Raw genomic sequence first — 14,402 nt, forward strand, 5'->3', positions numbered from 1 at the left:
CCAGCTGGTTGAAAGAATGCAGTTTATTCATTTTGCATAATGAATCTACAATTAAACACATCTTTTTTTACGTCCGTACTTCACACGAAACTCATCTCCCCCTCTGTGCGTAAATAATTGTAAGAAGTAAACTGTTTATTTTCTGCAACTGCGCCTAACAGATGTGCTAATCAAATATTTGCATTGCTAAAATGGGAGTCACTCCCAATTAAATTCACACTTTTCACCCACCTCGACAGATGCCATGGTGAAGCTGTGAATCTCTCTTATTTGTGAAACTAAACTTAATGTGTGAGGTTTAGTCAAACATTGCCAGTCAAAACTCTTGTATTGAGTGCAGCCTTGACCCCTCTGGGCAGTATCAGAGCCGCTGAAGTGCTTTGGCATCAGTGTGACAGGATTAACACATCAAAAGCAGAGTTGGGGCCTACAGCGGCGTCACACAGTCAGTGCAGCACCTTTCATGTTCTGCTCAGGTTCACCACAATTTCACGTAAGCCAACAGCAAGTCAGACGGAAAAAGATAATGGGGCCAACCTGCTGCTATCACGCTTTCCTTCAGCTGCAGTGAAATATGTCAAATTCTGTGTGTTTGATGAAAGATTTGAGTTCAACAAGCTTAAGTCAGGGAACGATATCTGACTGTGTCACATGGCTGGGATGCAAAGGGGCCATTTAGGTCTGACATTCGAGCTGAAATTATTGCTGCAAGCCTGCATGGTCTTACTTTTTATTATGCAAATATTTAACAGTTAACAGAAGCAAAAGTTAAACTCAAGCAGTCTAAGAGGTTTCATGTCTTGGAGTTGAATCCCAGACATTTACCCTGGAAAGAGTTGGAAAGGCTTTTCATATCAAATATTGAAGGTGAATGAATGAATAAAATCGTTATTTCAAATGAGCAAGTAACAAATTTAAATGAAAATAAAACAAGTATAAAATTAAATTTTTGACAAAGAAATTATGTCAAACACCATAAAGTGAAATCGTAGATTATACAAGTAATAAATCCAGCTTTTTCCTGTTTGAAAAGGAATTGGAGGAAGTGAATTTTTACCCCATTTAACTCGTTATATACACTTTTAAACTGTACATGTCTACACCTACTGTATAAAAAAACTCATCACTCATATCACTGATATGCAGCTTAAATGAAAATGCACATATATTTCTGTATCAACTGATTAACTTATGCATGGATAGTTAGCGATATAGCTAGTACATGTCTGAGTTATACAGTAAATGTGATTACCTTTGGTTAAGACCAAAATTATTCAAATTCAAAATTATATATTATTAATATATATTTTTTTATCATTTTACCAGTATATTTTTTATAACTGTAAGTAATAGTAGCATTTCGCAGTGGTCTAACCCCAGTCCTGCAACAATCTGTTTGACAAGGCTGTGATATTTTTCTTTACTTACCTTGTAATCTGAAGGCCCAGCTCCAGCTTCCTCGGGTCAAATGTCAACGTGTCCCTGGGAAAGCCACTTAATCTCAAGTTGCCTGCAAATCTTTGCAATGAATGTATGAATGTGTGGGTGGTAGTGAGTGCTTCAAGTGGTGTGTATAACTAGAAAAGTAAATTCTGTCGATTTACCATTTCTATTTATACTTTAAGAACAAATATTCATGTTTTTTTTCTAGTATCAGATTGATCTCATGTCAGACACTACTTTGAATACAAGTCTGTGAATTAACATTAATAAACAATGTTTAAGAATAAAAAAGAGATTTTAAATACATAAAACCAAAGCTTTTTCATGTGTTTTAAAAGCTTTACTGAAACACAGTTGTCCTTTTATGTCTTGCCTAACAGCCCCTGTCTTTGTTTAGGTTGTCGACATAAAAGAGAAACTGAAATTGTCCAAGAAGTTCTGGTCGAGCCTGCCCGAGGCAATGTGTGTAGAGGACAGAGTGACTGCCGGAAACGTCAGTGATGAGGACTGCTGGAATGGACACACCAAGGGCAGGTAAGGAGACTGCAGCCCTGGAGCTTAATGCAGACTAACACAAAAGGTTACTTAGAAGTCCAAAGTCTTTTCAGCGTGCCTGACGTTAAGTAGTCTGATCCTAGAATTAAGAGGCAAGCTTTTTTCATTTCAGTGCACTGTGGAGGAGCTGGGCATTTTTTCATTTAGAGCTGTTTAATTAAAAAAAGGATGTGTCATTTTTATTGTTACGGTTTTCCTTTAATATGTATTGAGTTGTATGAAATATATTGTTTTTTAGAGAATCAATTACTCTTTGTTCTTAATTAGGCGGTGCCAGCTCGGTGTTAGCTCTTAATCTGATTTCTTTACTTGAAAAAAAAAAACTTCCACTGCCCACAGACTTTTATTTTCTGAGTTGCAAAATCTTTACTGAGCATTATTTACTTGTTCAGGCATTATAAACTACAAACCTCAATTGTCAATGTCATTGATTGTTAGACCAAACCGAATGTTTGGAGAATCATTTACATATAAAAAGCTGTGTGACCCATGTTTGTGTTAAGCTCTGCAAATGTTCACATTTTCCTCCAATTATTCCAGGGATTAGAGATTAGAGAATCAGAATCAGCTATGCACATCTTGTTTTTCTTGTTTGTAGTTGTCTGTAAAATAGTTCAAGCTCAGATTGTAATTTTTACTCAGCATCTTCCTATCAACTCTGACCACTTTTCTTGTCCTTGATGAATAAAAACATCGCCCACACTTTATTTCACTGTGTGGATAGCGTGTCCAGAGTAATGTGCAATGTTAGCTTTTTTGCATTAAAGAGCAAAAGTTCGGTTTCGGCCTGATTTGAGCAGAGCACCCTCTTCCAAATGTTAGCAACGTCCCCTGCATATACGCTGTAAATAGTGCTTCTTATGGCTTTTTTTTTCCCAACAACATTCGTCTTAATGCTCTTTCATAAAGGTCAGATTTTTGGAGTGCCTGACCTACCAATTTCTTGGTATGTCTGCAGTTTTCAGCTGATTGAAAACTCAATTGCTTGCACTAGATTTTTTTTACTGGTGTCATAGTAAATAAAACTCGATATGAATGCATCCCACACAAATTTTCAATGTGATTTTCTGTGTTTCCTTCCACCTAATAATTATACACTGTATCACATAAAATGAACTAAAAATGCATAAAACGGTATTTAAAATGACAAAATGTGAAAATACTCAAGCGATATGTACACGTTTGCAAGGCTCGTAATGTAAGATATCATTCTTTATTTTTTGTCATCCTTGAGTCAAAAAACAAACAAAAACATTACCTTTTCAAATTCAGTGACATTTCAGGGGTATATGTTAGCTAGAGTGATCAGCGCTTATGGGAAAACAAACGTTGTTGTGTCACCTGATTTGTGGAATTCTGTCACACAGCGACCCGCAACCTATTTATCCAACAGGAGAGCAGGCAGCTGACATACTTTTCCCCGGAGAAATACCTCACAAGTGTGTCAGTGTATTAACTGACATTATGGGGTCAAATTCCCATTTTACAAACATTGCTGTAAACCTAAAGAGCCAATTTCCAATCGCTTTATGAAAATTAGACATATTTCAATTATGGGTGGAATTAGCCTTCCCTCCAAGCACTTGTTTGGTGCTGCTTATTTTCCTAAAGCCTGTGACAATAATTATTTCAGAATTATATCTTTGCATAAAGAGTGCCTTTCTAAAATGCACCCCTGGCTAATTGAATTTGTTTTGTTTTGCTTTTTTAATATAGATACTTTCCTGAAGTCCAAAAGGATGGCCTTACCAACCAGATGAATAACCCTGAGGTGGGCGTCGACATCACACGACCCGACACCTTCATCCGTCAACAGATCATGGCTCTAAGGGTGATGACCAACAAGCTGAGAAATGCATACAATGGCAATGACATCTACTTTCAAGACACAAGTAAGCTGTTAGCCATTTTTGTAATGCAGGCGAATGAATCAGAATGCTTTTTCTGCTTTGCTTTAGGCAGCTGTCATAGTTTTTTTTCATCTTTATTGTTTGCTTGAACATTGAAAAACACTTCTTACATGAGAGCACATTCAAAGACATTGCAAGTATTTTTTAATCAGGAAGTCCTTCTTCACATTTAAAGTATGTGTATTGTTACGGATGCATATCTGTCATGTATTGCAATTCCCTGGGAAGAAATGTGCAAAATGTGAAAAGTGTGCTTCTGCATAAGGGTTTAAAATGTTATTTTGCTGTTTACTATGTATATGGTCTTAATGAACTTAATGGTCATTTGATCATCTTAGGATGATGGTAAAGAAATTAAATGTGAAAACACAAAGCTTGAGTGCCCCCATGTAGCTGACTAGGATAATATGATTATTTACTTAAAACACGAAATCTACTGCTTACTGCCCTGGAAATGTTAAAGCAAACTTTACGTAAAGGAGTTTCTGTACAAAATCTGTTTTAACAAACTTGTAAGAGGGTACAATATTCCATCTATAAGGAATATGACCTATTCTCAGAAAATCAAAGGTCAGCCTTGATTCTGAATTACCAATGATGAACTCTTACGTTTTTTTTTTTTTTGCTCTGCTCTTGTAATTCAGGTGATGAAGGCAGCGGCTCAGGCAGCGGAAGCGGCTGCACAGAGGGCTGCACCACAGACATGTACAGCGCTGCCACTGAAGCCCCAGTGGTGAGAGCCGACCGGAGCGGGCCTATGGAGGACTCTGCCCCCCACCATGCACCATCCATAGCACTGCCAACCGTGCTGGCTCTGCTAGCTCTAACTCTGCACCGACAATGGAGATAATGATGGAGCAACAAGCTAGATATGGACTGCAGGGTTTTTGTCCCCTTTTTTCTCCTCTCTGGCAGTTTTTGTATTCAAGCACATTGGAGCTACAGTCAAGCAAAGAGCATTCAGCCTACCAGCGTTGATGCTGCAGGATTCTGCTCTGAGAAAGAGAGTAGTCATCCACATCATGATTTTCCACTTTTCCAAAAATCATGCAGTGCCATCCCTAGACTTTATATTTCATTAAATCATTTCAGTTTCTAAAACTGATGTGGATCCAACAAACTCTGCTTCAGAGATTTAAAAAAAATAAATAAATCTTTACATTTCTTTCACATATGGCAAATATAAACATAGATTTCCAATTGGAAAAAAAATATAGTATGCACTTTGAGTTTTTTTTTATTGAATTTTTTTGTCTGAAGAAAATGTAAAAAGAGATGTGGTTAAATTATGCACCTTAAAAAGGTACAATAAGCTTAATAAATGTTTGATAATATATTTTAAAGAGGTGATGTACATCTAAGTGCAAGAGGATTCAGGAACCATGTCCGCTTTGGTTAGAATTTGATTAAATATAACATTATGCCATTTATTGATTTGTGAAGGAAAAACAATTCTTTTCAATTTCCTTTTTGTGAATGCAAATTGAGATCTTTCATACGGTTTCAATCATTTTGGGGCTGTAGATGCATATATTGTTTTAAACACAATCTGCACAAACCTATAAATACTCACAAAATCTGCTCAGCAGTGGCCTTGTGCTACAGCTGACTTGAAGGGTTAGGATTAACATTTTATTTACTTTGCCTTGCACCAACTCCATAATCTGCAAAATATGCTCATATCTTGCCAGTTTCTTAACTTAGCTTAGAACCTAAAATCATTTCTAAGAGGTTTTTTTTTCTCTTTTATCTGCAGAGAATATGCCACTAATTTACTGTTATGTAGCTCTATGGCTAAACAGCTATGGTAACATTTTGTTTAAGATGTGGTCGTTCAGTATAGTTTAAAATATTTACTTCTAGTTTAAAGGGATAAATACTGTCATAATTTAATTTCATCAATAATGGAACAGGTAGGTAGCTACAGTGGCTAATTATTAATCTTCTATTACAACCATAAGGGTCTTTTGTGGATTTTTTAAGCTGGGTTAAATTGAGAGGAAATGGCCCATCAGTAATTTACCTTTAATAGATAACTCTCTTAGTGTCTTAACATTGATGAAAGATAAGAAATTCAAAAGCTGTTAAATGACCTAAGATATGCAGGAGATGATTATTCTCCTTGGTCTGTAGCTATTTATTATGAAGACTTTTGCCGTCTGTGGTCCATAACAATGATATTTCTATACTAAACAAACTTTGAAACAGAATAGATTTTAGTGTTTTTCCATTCAAACCATTGTTATGCAAGTTCACTTTTCACAAGAATTAGTTGTACTTTCAATTCACACAGGTTAAAACAGATTTGGTTCATATTCAAAATTCACTGTTTTAATATTTTTGCGTACAGTCACACCACATAAAGTTTCAATTTACAATTTTCAACATTAATTAGCACTTTGATTATTTTGCAGCTTAGCATTTACCAGGTGAGTCTCTCTGCTCACATAAAACATTTTTTTTTGTTTGACCAAACTATCAATAAAGCTCCTCTTATGCACAGAATTCCCTGCTTGAATTGTAAGAGATCAACATGAGCAGAAAATTTTGATTCTGCTTCAGTACTCGAACTAGAAAACCCTTCACTCATGTGAATTATCCTCACTGTTATACTGGTTTTCCTTATAGCTGGTAGATGTGACAATCCATTTAAGTGTTGCTTCAGTCTTAGGCTTGTTTTTTGTACATAGCAAAACTTTAACATAAATTTGTTGACACAATACTGATAGAACTGGAGTAAAGAAACAACTCAACATAATCTACTTCTTTTAAATAGTCTTGATTTAGACCTTCAGCTTATAATATTAGGTATGTTTGTGTGTGCATTTTCAATAATGTCTGAGCATAAAGATGGATAAATGTGTTAGAGACAAAAGCCTAAAGCAAACCAGTGATCCCTGTGATACGTTTCAGGATATCACAAGGGAGCAATTCATGCTTCTGATCTGAGAAACAGCTTTGTTTAAGTCAGTTGTTTGAAAAAGCTAATGCCACTTATGTAAACACTATTTTGAACAAAGTCAAGTGCGGATAACACTGAAAGAAAAATATTATCTGGTTTTACTTTATCATTGGATAGTTACTCTGTCAAGAGATACTTAATAAATGTTTCACATAGGAAGGTCATTTCAATGGACTATGGACCGATCTTTACTGTAAAAAACATTATCTATTTAACACAGCCATTAAATACAAAATTAAACCCATTAAACCCATATTGAACTTTTTCAATATTAGGTAATGTTACCTAGTAACATTACCTAATATTGTTGGGTATTAGGTCATCTATTAGGGTACCTTGATCAAATCATCAAGGTAATAGATGATGGCACATATGTACTTTTGTCTTAGCACTTATTAGGAGGTCAAATGTAATGTTTTTAACAAAACACTAAGAGAGTTATCTACTTCAGGTTACTAATCTCTAACCAGATACAGAAAAATCTTTCACACCTGTGGCTCTGAAGACAATCAAGTTAGGAGATTCCTATTGGGCATCTCAAATTAAGTTTCCCACTAACATTTTCCGTTTGAATTATAATGAAATTATATGCAAATAAAAATTATTCGGTTGGTCTACAAGAGCAAACCTATATTCTTGTGTTGCTGTGAACTTTACATGAATTTAAATCAACTGACTGTATCATGTTGTAGTGCTGCATCCTCAGAATATATTACACGTATTTACCAACTATCATCAGATGTTTCATACCTACTGGAACTACATTTAGAAAAACGCAAAAACATGCATCTTTGCATATTGAGTAACTGCTCTAATAATCCCAGGCAGTATTTAAAAATGTCAACTTCAAATGACAGAATTGAAAAGAATATATAAGTACATATTACCATACTTGTTGTATGTCTGGGAGTTATTAAGAGAGGCAGGGAGCAAACATCACACAGTGGTGACAGGGAATGCTAAGAATGACTCCCTGAATTTATCTGGAAAGCTTGAATGGTTATGTCTGCAGCACAGACAGGCTTGAAGCCGACCACAGTCACCTGTGAAATGAGAATCTGTGGGGACTGGACAAGGCTGAATGCTTCAGTGAAGCTCCTCAGTAGAGCGTACTTACAGAGAATGTGAGAGACCTTGGCACCGCTGAGGGGCGCGGACAAAACCAGCCTGGATGTGCGCTCCCTGTTCTCTGAGAGCCCGTCAGGTTCATAACCAGCAGGCCAACTGAGCGTACACATCCACAGAATTAGCCTATGTCATGCCCTTCACAATGTATCAAGAAAAACGTTAGCTTTTCAATATTGTTTGAAGTACTCATTTACATCCACAGTGCAAGAACAACAATACAGAAAAAATACGCAATGTGTTTTTTTAAAGTTATTCTTTATTCTGACTATTGATCTCACAGGATGCCATTTTTGTTTTTAAATCATTGAACTTTTAATATTTTTGCAATAAAAGGTTAAAAACAACAGCTAACCCAGTGCTGAATTACATCAATTCTTTACAAGTCACATTTATTTTTACTTTTACCTTGGAGGTAAAGAGTTTGTTGAGCGAAGATGCCTTAATGTATTTCAACCATATCGTGAAGATGATTGCATTTGTTTTATTACTATTGAGAATAAATTCTAAACATTTTTAAAACAGATTTCTCCTTGTTATAACTTTGTGAAAGGTATAAAAAAAACTACTAGGATTGAGAATAGGATTAAGAATTTACTCCTACACTGTGACCTGCAAAACTGCAGAAACCTTTTTACTTGTTTCATTGAAATCACAAACTTTACTGAATTTAAAGACAGACCCACAACAAAAATAATGGAGAAATGTGGAATGGAATGAAGATGACAGATTTATTGTTTTATTTTTACAAATGAAAATATGAACAGTGGCATGCATTTGCATTGAAACCGTTTTAGTCTGGTGCCCCTAAATAAAATCCAGTGCAGTCGGTTCCCAACTCGGTACATATCTCTAGCGGACTGAGGGTTTCTAGACAAACTGTATCAGGAAGACCAAGAAACACAATGGAAATAGAAATGTGAAATGCGACAATAGAAAGCTATCTGACATTCAAAAGCAGGTTAATAAATAATATCCCAAGCTTTTAGCATATCTGATTATCTTATAAATTAATCATCTAAAAATGAATGGATTGGCGCTACAAGCTTACCAAGGCATGGTCGTCTGACTAATCTGGGTAAGGAAAACATTTCCTGAGAAGTTGCTAATAGGCCTATGGAAACTCATCAGCAAACCAATTGCTAGTATCTGTTGATATAACAACCATTAGCTGCCCACTTCACAAATCTTGCCTTTATGGAAAAAGAAGAAAGCCACTGTTGACAGACTGATATATGACACTGGCTTAACTTACTTAGCTTTTTCAAAAAAGCATGAAGGGCAGTGAAACGCTGTTGTGGGTTTAACCAACAAGTTTTAATTTTGGGGGTTTTAATTCCATCAAAAAGTGAACAGCTTTTCAAATATTTGGTAGTAAAATGACACAATTTCAAGGTGTCCAAGACATGTGAATACCTTTGCAAAGCACTGCATGATTCAGAGAACTCTTCTATGGTTAGTCTTAATATCTAAAAGGAGGGTTTTTTTATTCAGTCATAGGATCAGTAATTTTCTAACATCACAGACTGACAGCTCCATTGCGCTGAGGTAAGTTTGAGCACTGAGGTGCATGTTGGAACAACAGGTGACAGCTAGGCCTCCTCTGTGTACTTCCTGTTTGTGAAATCGGCTCTTATCAGTGGTTCAAAGCCTCTGTTTCTCCTCTGACGCAGGTAGAGCACAAAGATAAGGAGAAGCACCAGTAGGCCGACAAAGACGCCTCCCAAAGTCGAACCCAGCACAAACACAGCTCCCTCATCTGCATCTGTGGAAAGAAAGGAGAAATACTCTGAAAATCCAAAGGTTTGTATCGTCAGTGGGGTTAGTATGTGACGACTCGTGCTGTAACAAAGACAAGACAACATCTAACTGTAAACTATTATAGTTTTCATAACACTATAACACTGCAAGTCCCACTTATTCACTTCAATGTAAATCAGAAATAATAAATAAATAATTATACATTCTATTTAACATTCCTAATGAATTTAAACTAATTAATCATTCCATTTATTTTAATCATTTAAGCATTTATAAACTGGTCTTAATTAATTGAAGTACTAAAATATTTCAATAGCTATTTGTTAATTTCTTTATGTGTATATTTTCAGTTTTATTTAAACAATCGTGCACAATTTTATACAGTCATATTGGTTGTATTGTGGCACTTTTGAGTTCTGTACGCATTAAAAAAGTTCCGTAATCATAAAATTTTTTTATTGTTAGCTCAGTATTCACTCACCATCGAGGGAAATAGCATAAGAATATCCCAGCTGATCCGATGTGACGTAGATCTCTTCATTAGTGATCGGAGGGAAAAAAGGAACCATATTATAGTCCCTGTTGTGACCAATAGGAGCCATCTCATCCGGGTAGGTGGCGTTGGAAGGAACAAACCTGCGCATCCATTCATCAAAAATGGCATCGGTAAAAGAATGGAGCACCTTTAAATTTGAAATGACAATAAAAGTGTGGTTAATTGGCTTGAACCTAACTGTATACTCAAATTTTACTATGCGCCGTTGAATTCCTACCAGAAAGATGGGATCATTGGCTGCAGAGTGGGACAAAGAGCTGGTTCCATTGAGCATAGAGTGAACAAGGTTGTGAAGGTTGTCGACCGTATCATCCAGTTCTCCGTCTGGCTTTTCGTACCCTTCAAGTGCATTTCTGTTCATTTAAAACAAGCTAATCAATGACCTATGACTACCGAACCCTACATTTTTTGTGGCCTAATAGCCAAAATCATATTCATAACACAAACTGTTGAGTTTTACCTGAAGCTGAAGGAGGAGTTGGTGAAATATGGAGGACTGTCAAACTCTCTGATTCCTAAACAGCTTCTGACGTCACTCATGGTGGGTAGAGACATGTTGGCTCTCCCTATCATCCCTCTCTGAATAAAACCCTCATTCGTGCCATTGCAAAGAGTCACCAGACGGTTATAATCATCCAAGCTAGAAGGAGAAAAAAAATGCCTTTTTTAAAGAAAGAACTGGATGCACATTCACTGTAACTGCAAGAGCTACAGTGCCTTGGAAAAATATTTATGCACATTTATTTATTCTTTTTTTTTGCATTTTGCATAAAGGTTGGATGAGAGTAAAAATGATCTTTTTAACTTTCATGCAAAAAGCTTGAGGTGGAAAACTAACATCAACCTGAAAACGGAACCATAACAGTGAAACTTTGTGATGCCAGTGTTTGTCTGGGAGATGCTTTTTTTTTCAAATCAAAGAAGCTGTCCAGAGATAGCAATAAGGTGGTAGAGCTAAATACCTGTGAGAAATCATGTTAGAAGTTGCAAATACTTAAGACAAGGGCTGAGTTTCAGTTTACAGTCAAACAATGATTCTACATCTAACTCTGAGTGTTTTATAACAGAGCAAATTTATGTATTAAAATAGACCAATCAAATTGAAATCCAATTGTGAAAATGTGGCAACTGGTGCATATTGATCCTTTCCTTCCAACCAGACTGACTTTGAGCCCTTTTGCAAATAAAAATGGCCAATGGGCGTGCTGTGGTGGCGTAGGGGATAGCGCGACCCACGTTTGGAGGCCTTGAGTCCTCGATGCAGCCATCGCGGGTTCGACTCCCGGACCCGATGATATTTGCCTCATGTCTTCCCTCCTCTCCTTCCCCCTTTCCTGTCAGCCTACTTTCATTTAAGGGACACTAGAGCCCACAAAAGACCCCCTGGAGTGGAGAAGAAAAAAAATGGCCAAACATATTTGCCTATGTGTGTCTTATATAGTCTGGCTTTCAAACAAAGCACCACATGTTTCCAGAGGTGTAAATATCTGTCTAATTGATGTCTGAAATCTGGAAACCATGATGCATCTGTTGGCTGCGACTATCACATTAATGCCACAACTCAACACAAAAAGTCATCAAATCTTCCAGGATTTGTCTCCACCCATTGGATCTTGACATTTCAAATAAAATGCATTGAAGTTGATAACTGCAACATGACAAAATGTCAAAAGCTTTTCCAAGGCAGAGTATTATTCTATCATTAGTTGTGCTGACCTGTTGCACACCACTCCCCATCTGGAGAATCTTGACTGGTTGCTGATGAGGAAAGGGTTGTCTGGGTTCCTGCCTCCAAGCAGAGAGTCTGTACACACATCACACTCACTCTGTCCTGTGGCAAAGTTCCAGTAAGGAATTGCAAAGTTCTCATTGCCTGTCAGTCTCTGCAGAAAAAAACAATAATAAAGTATTTATTTATTTCTACTTACACAAAATCTAAGTTGCACTTATGCTTGACTGACAATTAGATAACATTACCTGAAGCTCTCTTTCCAAGCTCAGAAGGTGGTACCTGTGCCAGGTAATGAATGCTGGACCTTTGTGTGAGAAATCTATGGCTTTGAAGGGGCGACCAGGACCTGCAGGAAAAGTATTATTTAACAACTAACATGATCTCAAGCTTACATAAGACAATCAGGCCAAAAAGGTTGAACAGAATCCAATTCGGTCAAAGCTTTTTCAAATCAAACAAGTTCAAATCCAATTATAATGTGATACAGACAGATATTGTTGATTAATCAGCAAAATATTTGGGCAAATAAAAGATCATTTTGGATATTACATTTAAACACAGGGTTTTCCTAAAATTGCTAAAGTTACATCTTGGTTTTTTTTTATAAATGCATACCCCTCAAATTAAGTCTACCTTATGAGTTAATCTTCATAACTCTGTTAAATACTTGTGTATTTTCACACACTAAAAATTGTTTCCTGATGGAGAAAGTAGTGAAAATAACTAATAATAGCGATTGTTATTCTATCAGCAGCAGTTTTTAAAAATGTATTTACATCTCTTTTATATGATGTTGGTATGGTACAATCTATTCTAGATTTTCATTTTGTATTTAAATATAAAACAAAATATTTTTAGCAGAAGTAGTTTTGTGCTCTTGAATACGCCAACAGTAATACACAGTAGGTGGTGCATAATATGTAAATATACAAATATGCCTCTTTCTCATTACAATAAAGTGTAATTTGGTTACTTTTTGCAATAAAACATACACTGATAAAGACAATACATAAATATAGATTTACCTAAGAGAGTGTCTCTGACTGAGTAGTAATGCTGCCAGACGAAGAAGTCATAAATGGAAATGTTGGCAAACTGTGGCTCAGTCCCGTTTGGTCCCAGCAAACCCAGCCAGTGCTGTGTGGCAATCATGTAGTCTGGATGGATGGTGTTCTTAGCCAGATCCAGAACATCCAGGAAGTCCTGAATTTCCCCGCTGGTAAGGGAGTGGATGTTCTTCCTCACCACAGGAGTTTTTCTCTGGTCACAGTTTGGACCAGTCCAGCCGAACTTACACTGACCACAATTATAGCCAGCAAAGTTACCTGCAACACAGAAAGCCAACTGTGAAATACTTGATACTCAAGGTGGGCTTATGATGGCTTACACAAATTTCTTTCACTCACCGCTGCACCTGCAAGTCTGATTGAAGAACTTGGTGGGCCACCTCTCTCTGTCATCAACATTTCTGAGTCTGTACGGTCCCCCCCAGGGTTTGGAATCCACTTGCACAGCCCTGCAGTTCCCTCTCCCTGACAGAGAGCCGCAGACGTTGGCAGGATCGGAACCCAGAGCAGGGCAGCAGCGCTTGGACCGGATCCCCTCTACTGTGCAGCAAGCTCGAGGAAACTGAGCTTCAGCGGGTTTAACGCAGAGCAGCAAAGACACAGTGCCGAGAACCAGCACGATTCTCATTTTCCACCTATTTGTTTCTTCCAGTGAGTGGTGAAAAATCAGTTTGCAGATCAAGCGGTCGCTGTAAGGCAGTCGATTTGATCGCCCCCCCAAGGAGTGTGGAATCTCCCTCCGCCACGGTCGGCTGCTGTGAATCTTCAAATTAGATGGAGTGATAAAGTTAACATCTGTGGAAATAGCACTTAAAACCAAATCACGTTGTGCTGCAGCTAGTTGCGTGCAGATTAAGAAAGCCTCTAATGTGCATTCTTGCTTTTGTAGGGCTGGGGAGGATTAAGACATTGGTCTTGTGATGATCACCTGACAGCCAGGCTGTGAGTTCCAGCAAGATCTGGAAAGATACCAAATAACTGTCTGAAGGGGCTATTATGTTGTAAATACTACTATGTAGCAGCTGAAGACAATATGATGTTTTGTGGTTCTCTGCGGTCGAGTCATTCACAAGAATAACAACAAAACAAAATCAGTTTTCAGATCAATGCCACCTCTCAGGATTTTTGGAGTTCTGAGAAAGAACATTTCATCCAGAAATTTGTTATATTTTTGTTGCTCGTTATGTGTCATAAGTTGGTGTGAGGTGGTGGTGGAAGTGATGAGGGAAACGCAGCAGACCCAGATGAGATGTATGATGACGATTTAATGGTGACAATATTCCTGAACAGT

General features: G+C 37.1%; 2 protein-coding genes across 3 annotated transcripts in view; one reads left to right on the forward strand and one right to left on the reverse strand.

Annotated features, from left to right (window-relative positions):
• LOC102223888 (glypican-6-like) overlaps positions 1-8,521 on the forward strand; it is a 101,192-nt gene extending 92,671 nt beyond the window's left edge. For both annotated transcript variants that reach the window (XM_005799388.2, XM_023337379.1), the window contains 3 exons: positions 1,841-1,977; positions 3,715-3,890; positions 4,553-8,521. In XM_005799388.2, coding sequence (XP_005799445.1) covers positions 1,841-1,977; positions 3,715-3,890; positions 4,553-4,758 — 519 coding nt within the window. In that variant the 3' untranslated portion in view covers positions 4,759-8,521. The remainder of the gene's footprint in view (positions 1-1,840; positions 1,978-3,714; positions 3,891-4,552) is intronic.
• A 191-nt stretch (positions 8,522-8,712) lies between these two features.
• On the reverse strand, positions 8,713-13,962 carry dct (dopachrome tautomerase). Its single transcript, XM_005799389.2, has 8 exons — positions 13,451-13,962; positions 13,070-13,369; positions 12,290-12,390; positions 12,029-12,195; positions 10,773-10,952; positions 10,530-10,665; positions 10,238-10,439; positions 8,713-9,760 (listed from the first exon to the last, which is right to left on the reverse strand). Exons 1-8 carry the CDS (start codon positions 13,737-13,739, stop codon positions 9,588-9,590), a joined length of 1,548 nt encoding a protein of 515 aa, XP_005799446.1. The 5' UTR covers positions 13,740-13,962; the 3' UTR covers positions 8,713-9,587.
• Positions 13,963-14,402: the final 440 nt, after the last annotated feature.

Source organism: Xiphophorus maculatus, chromosome 7 (genome assembly GCF_002775205.1).
Source record: "Xiphophorus maculatus strain JP 163 A chromosome 7, X_maculatus-5.0-male, whole genome shotgun sequence".
NCBI lineage: Eukaryota > Metazoa > Chordata > Actinopteri > Cyprinodontiformes > Poeciliidae > Xiphophorus > Xiphophorus maculatus.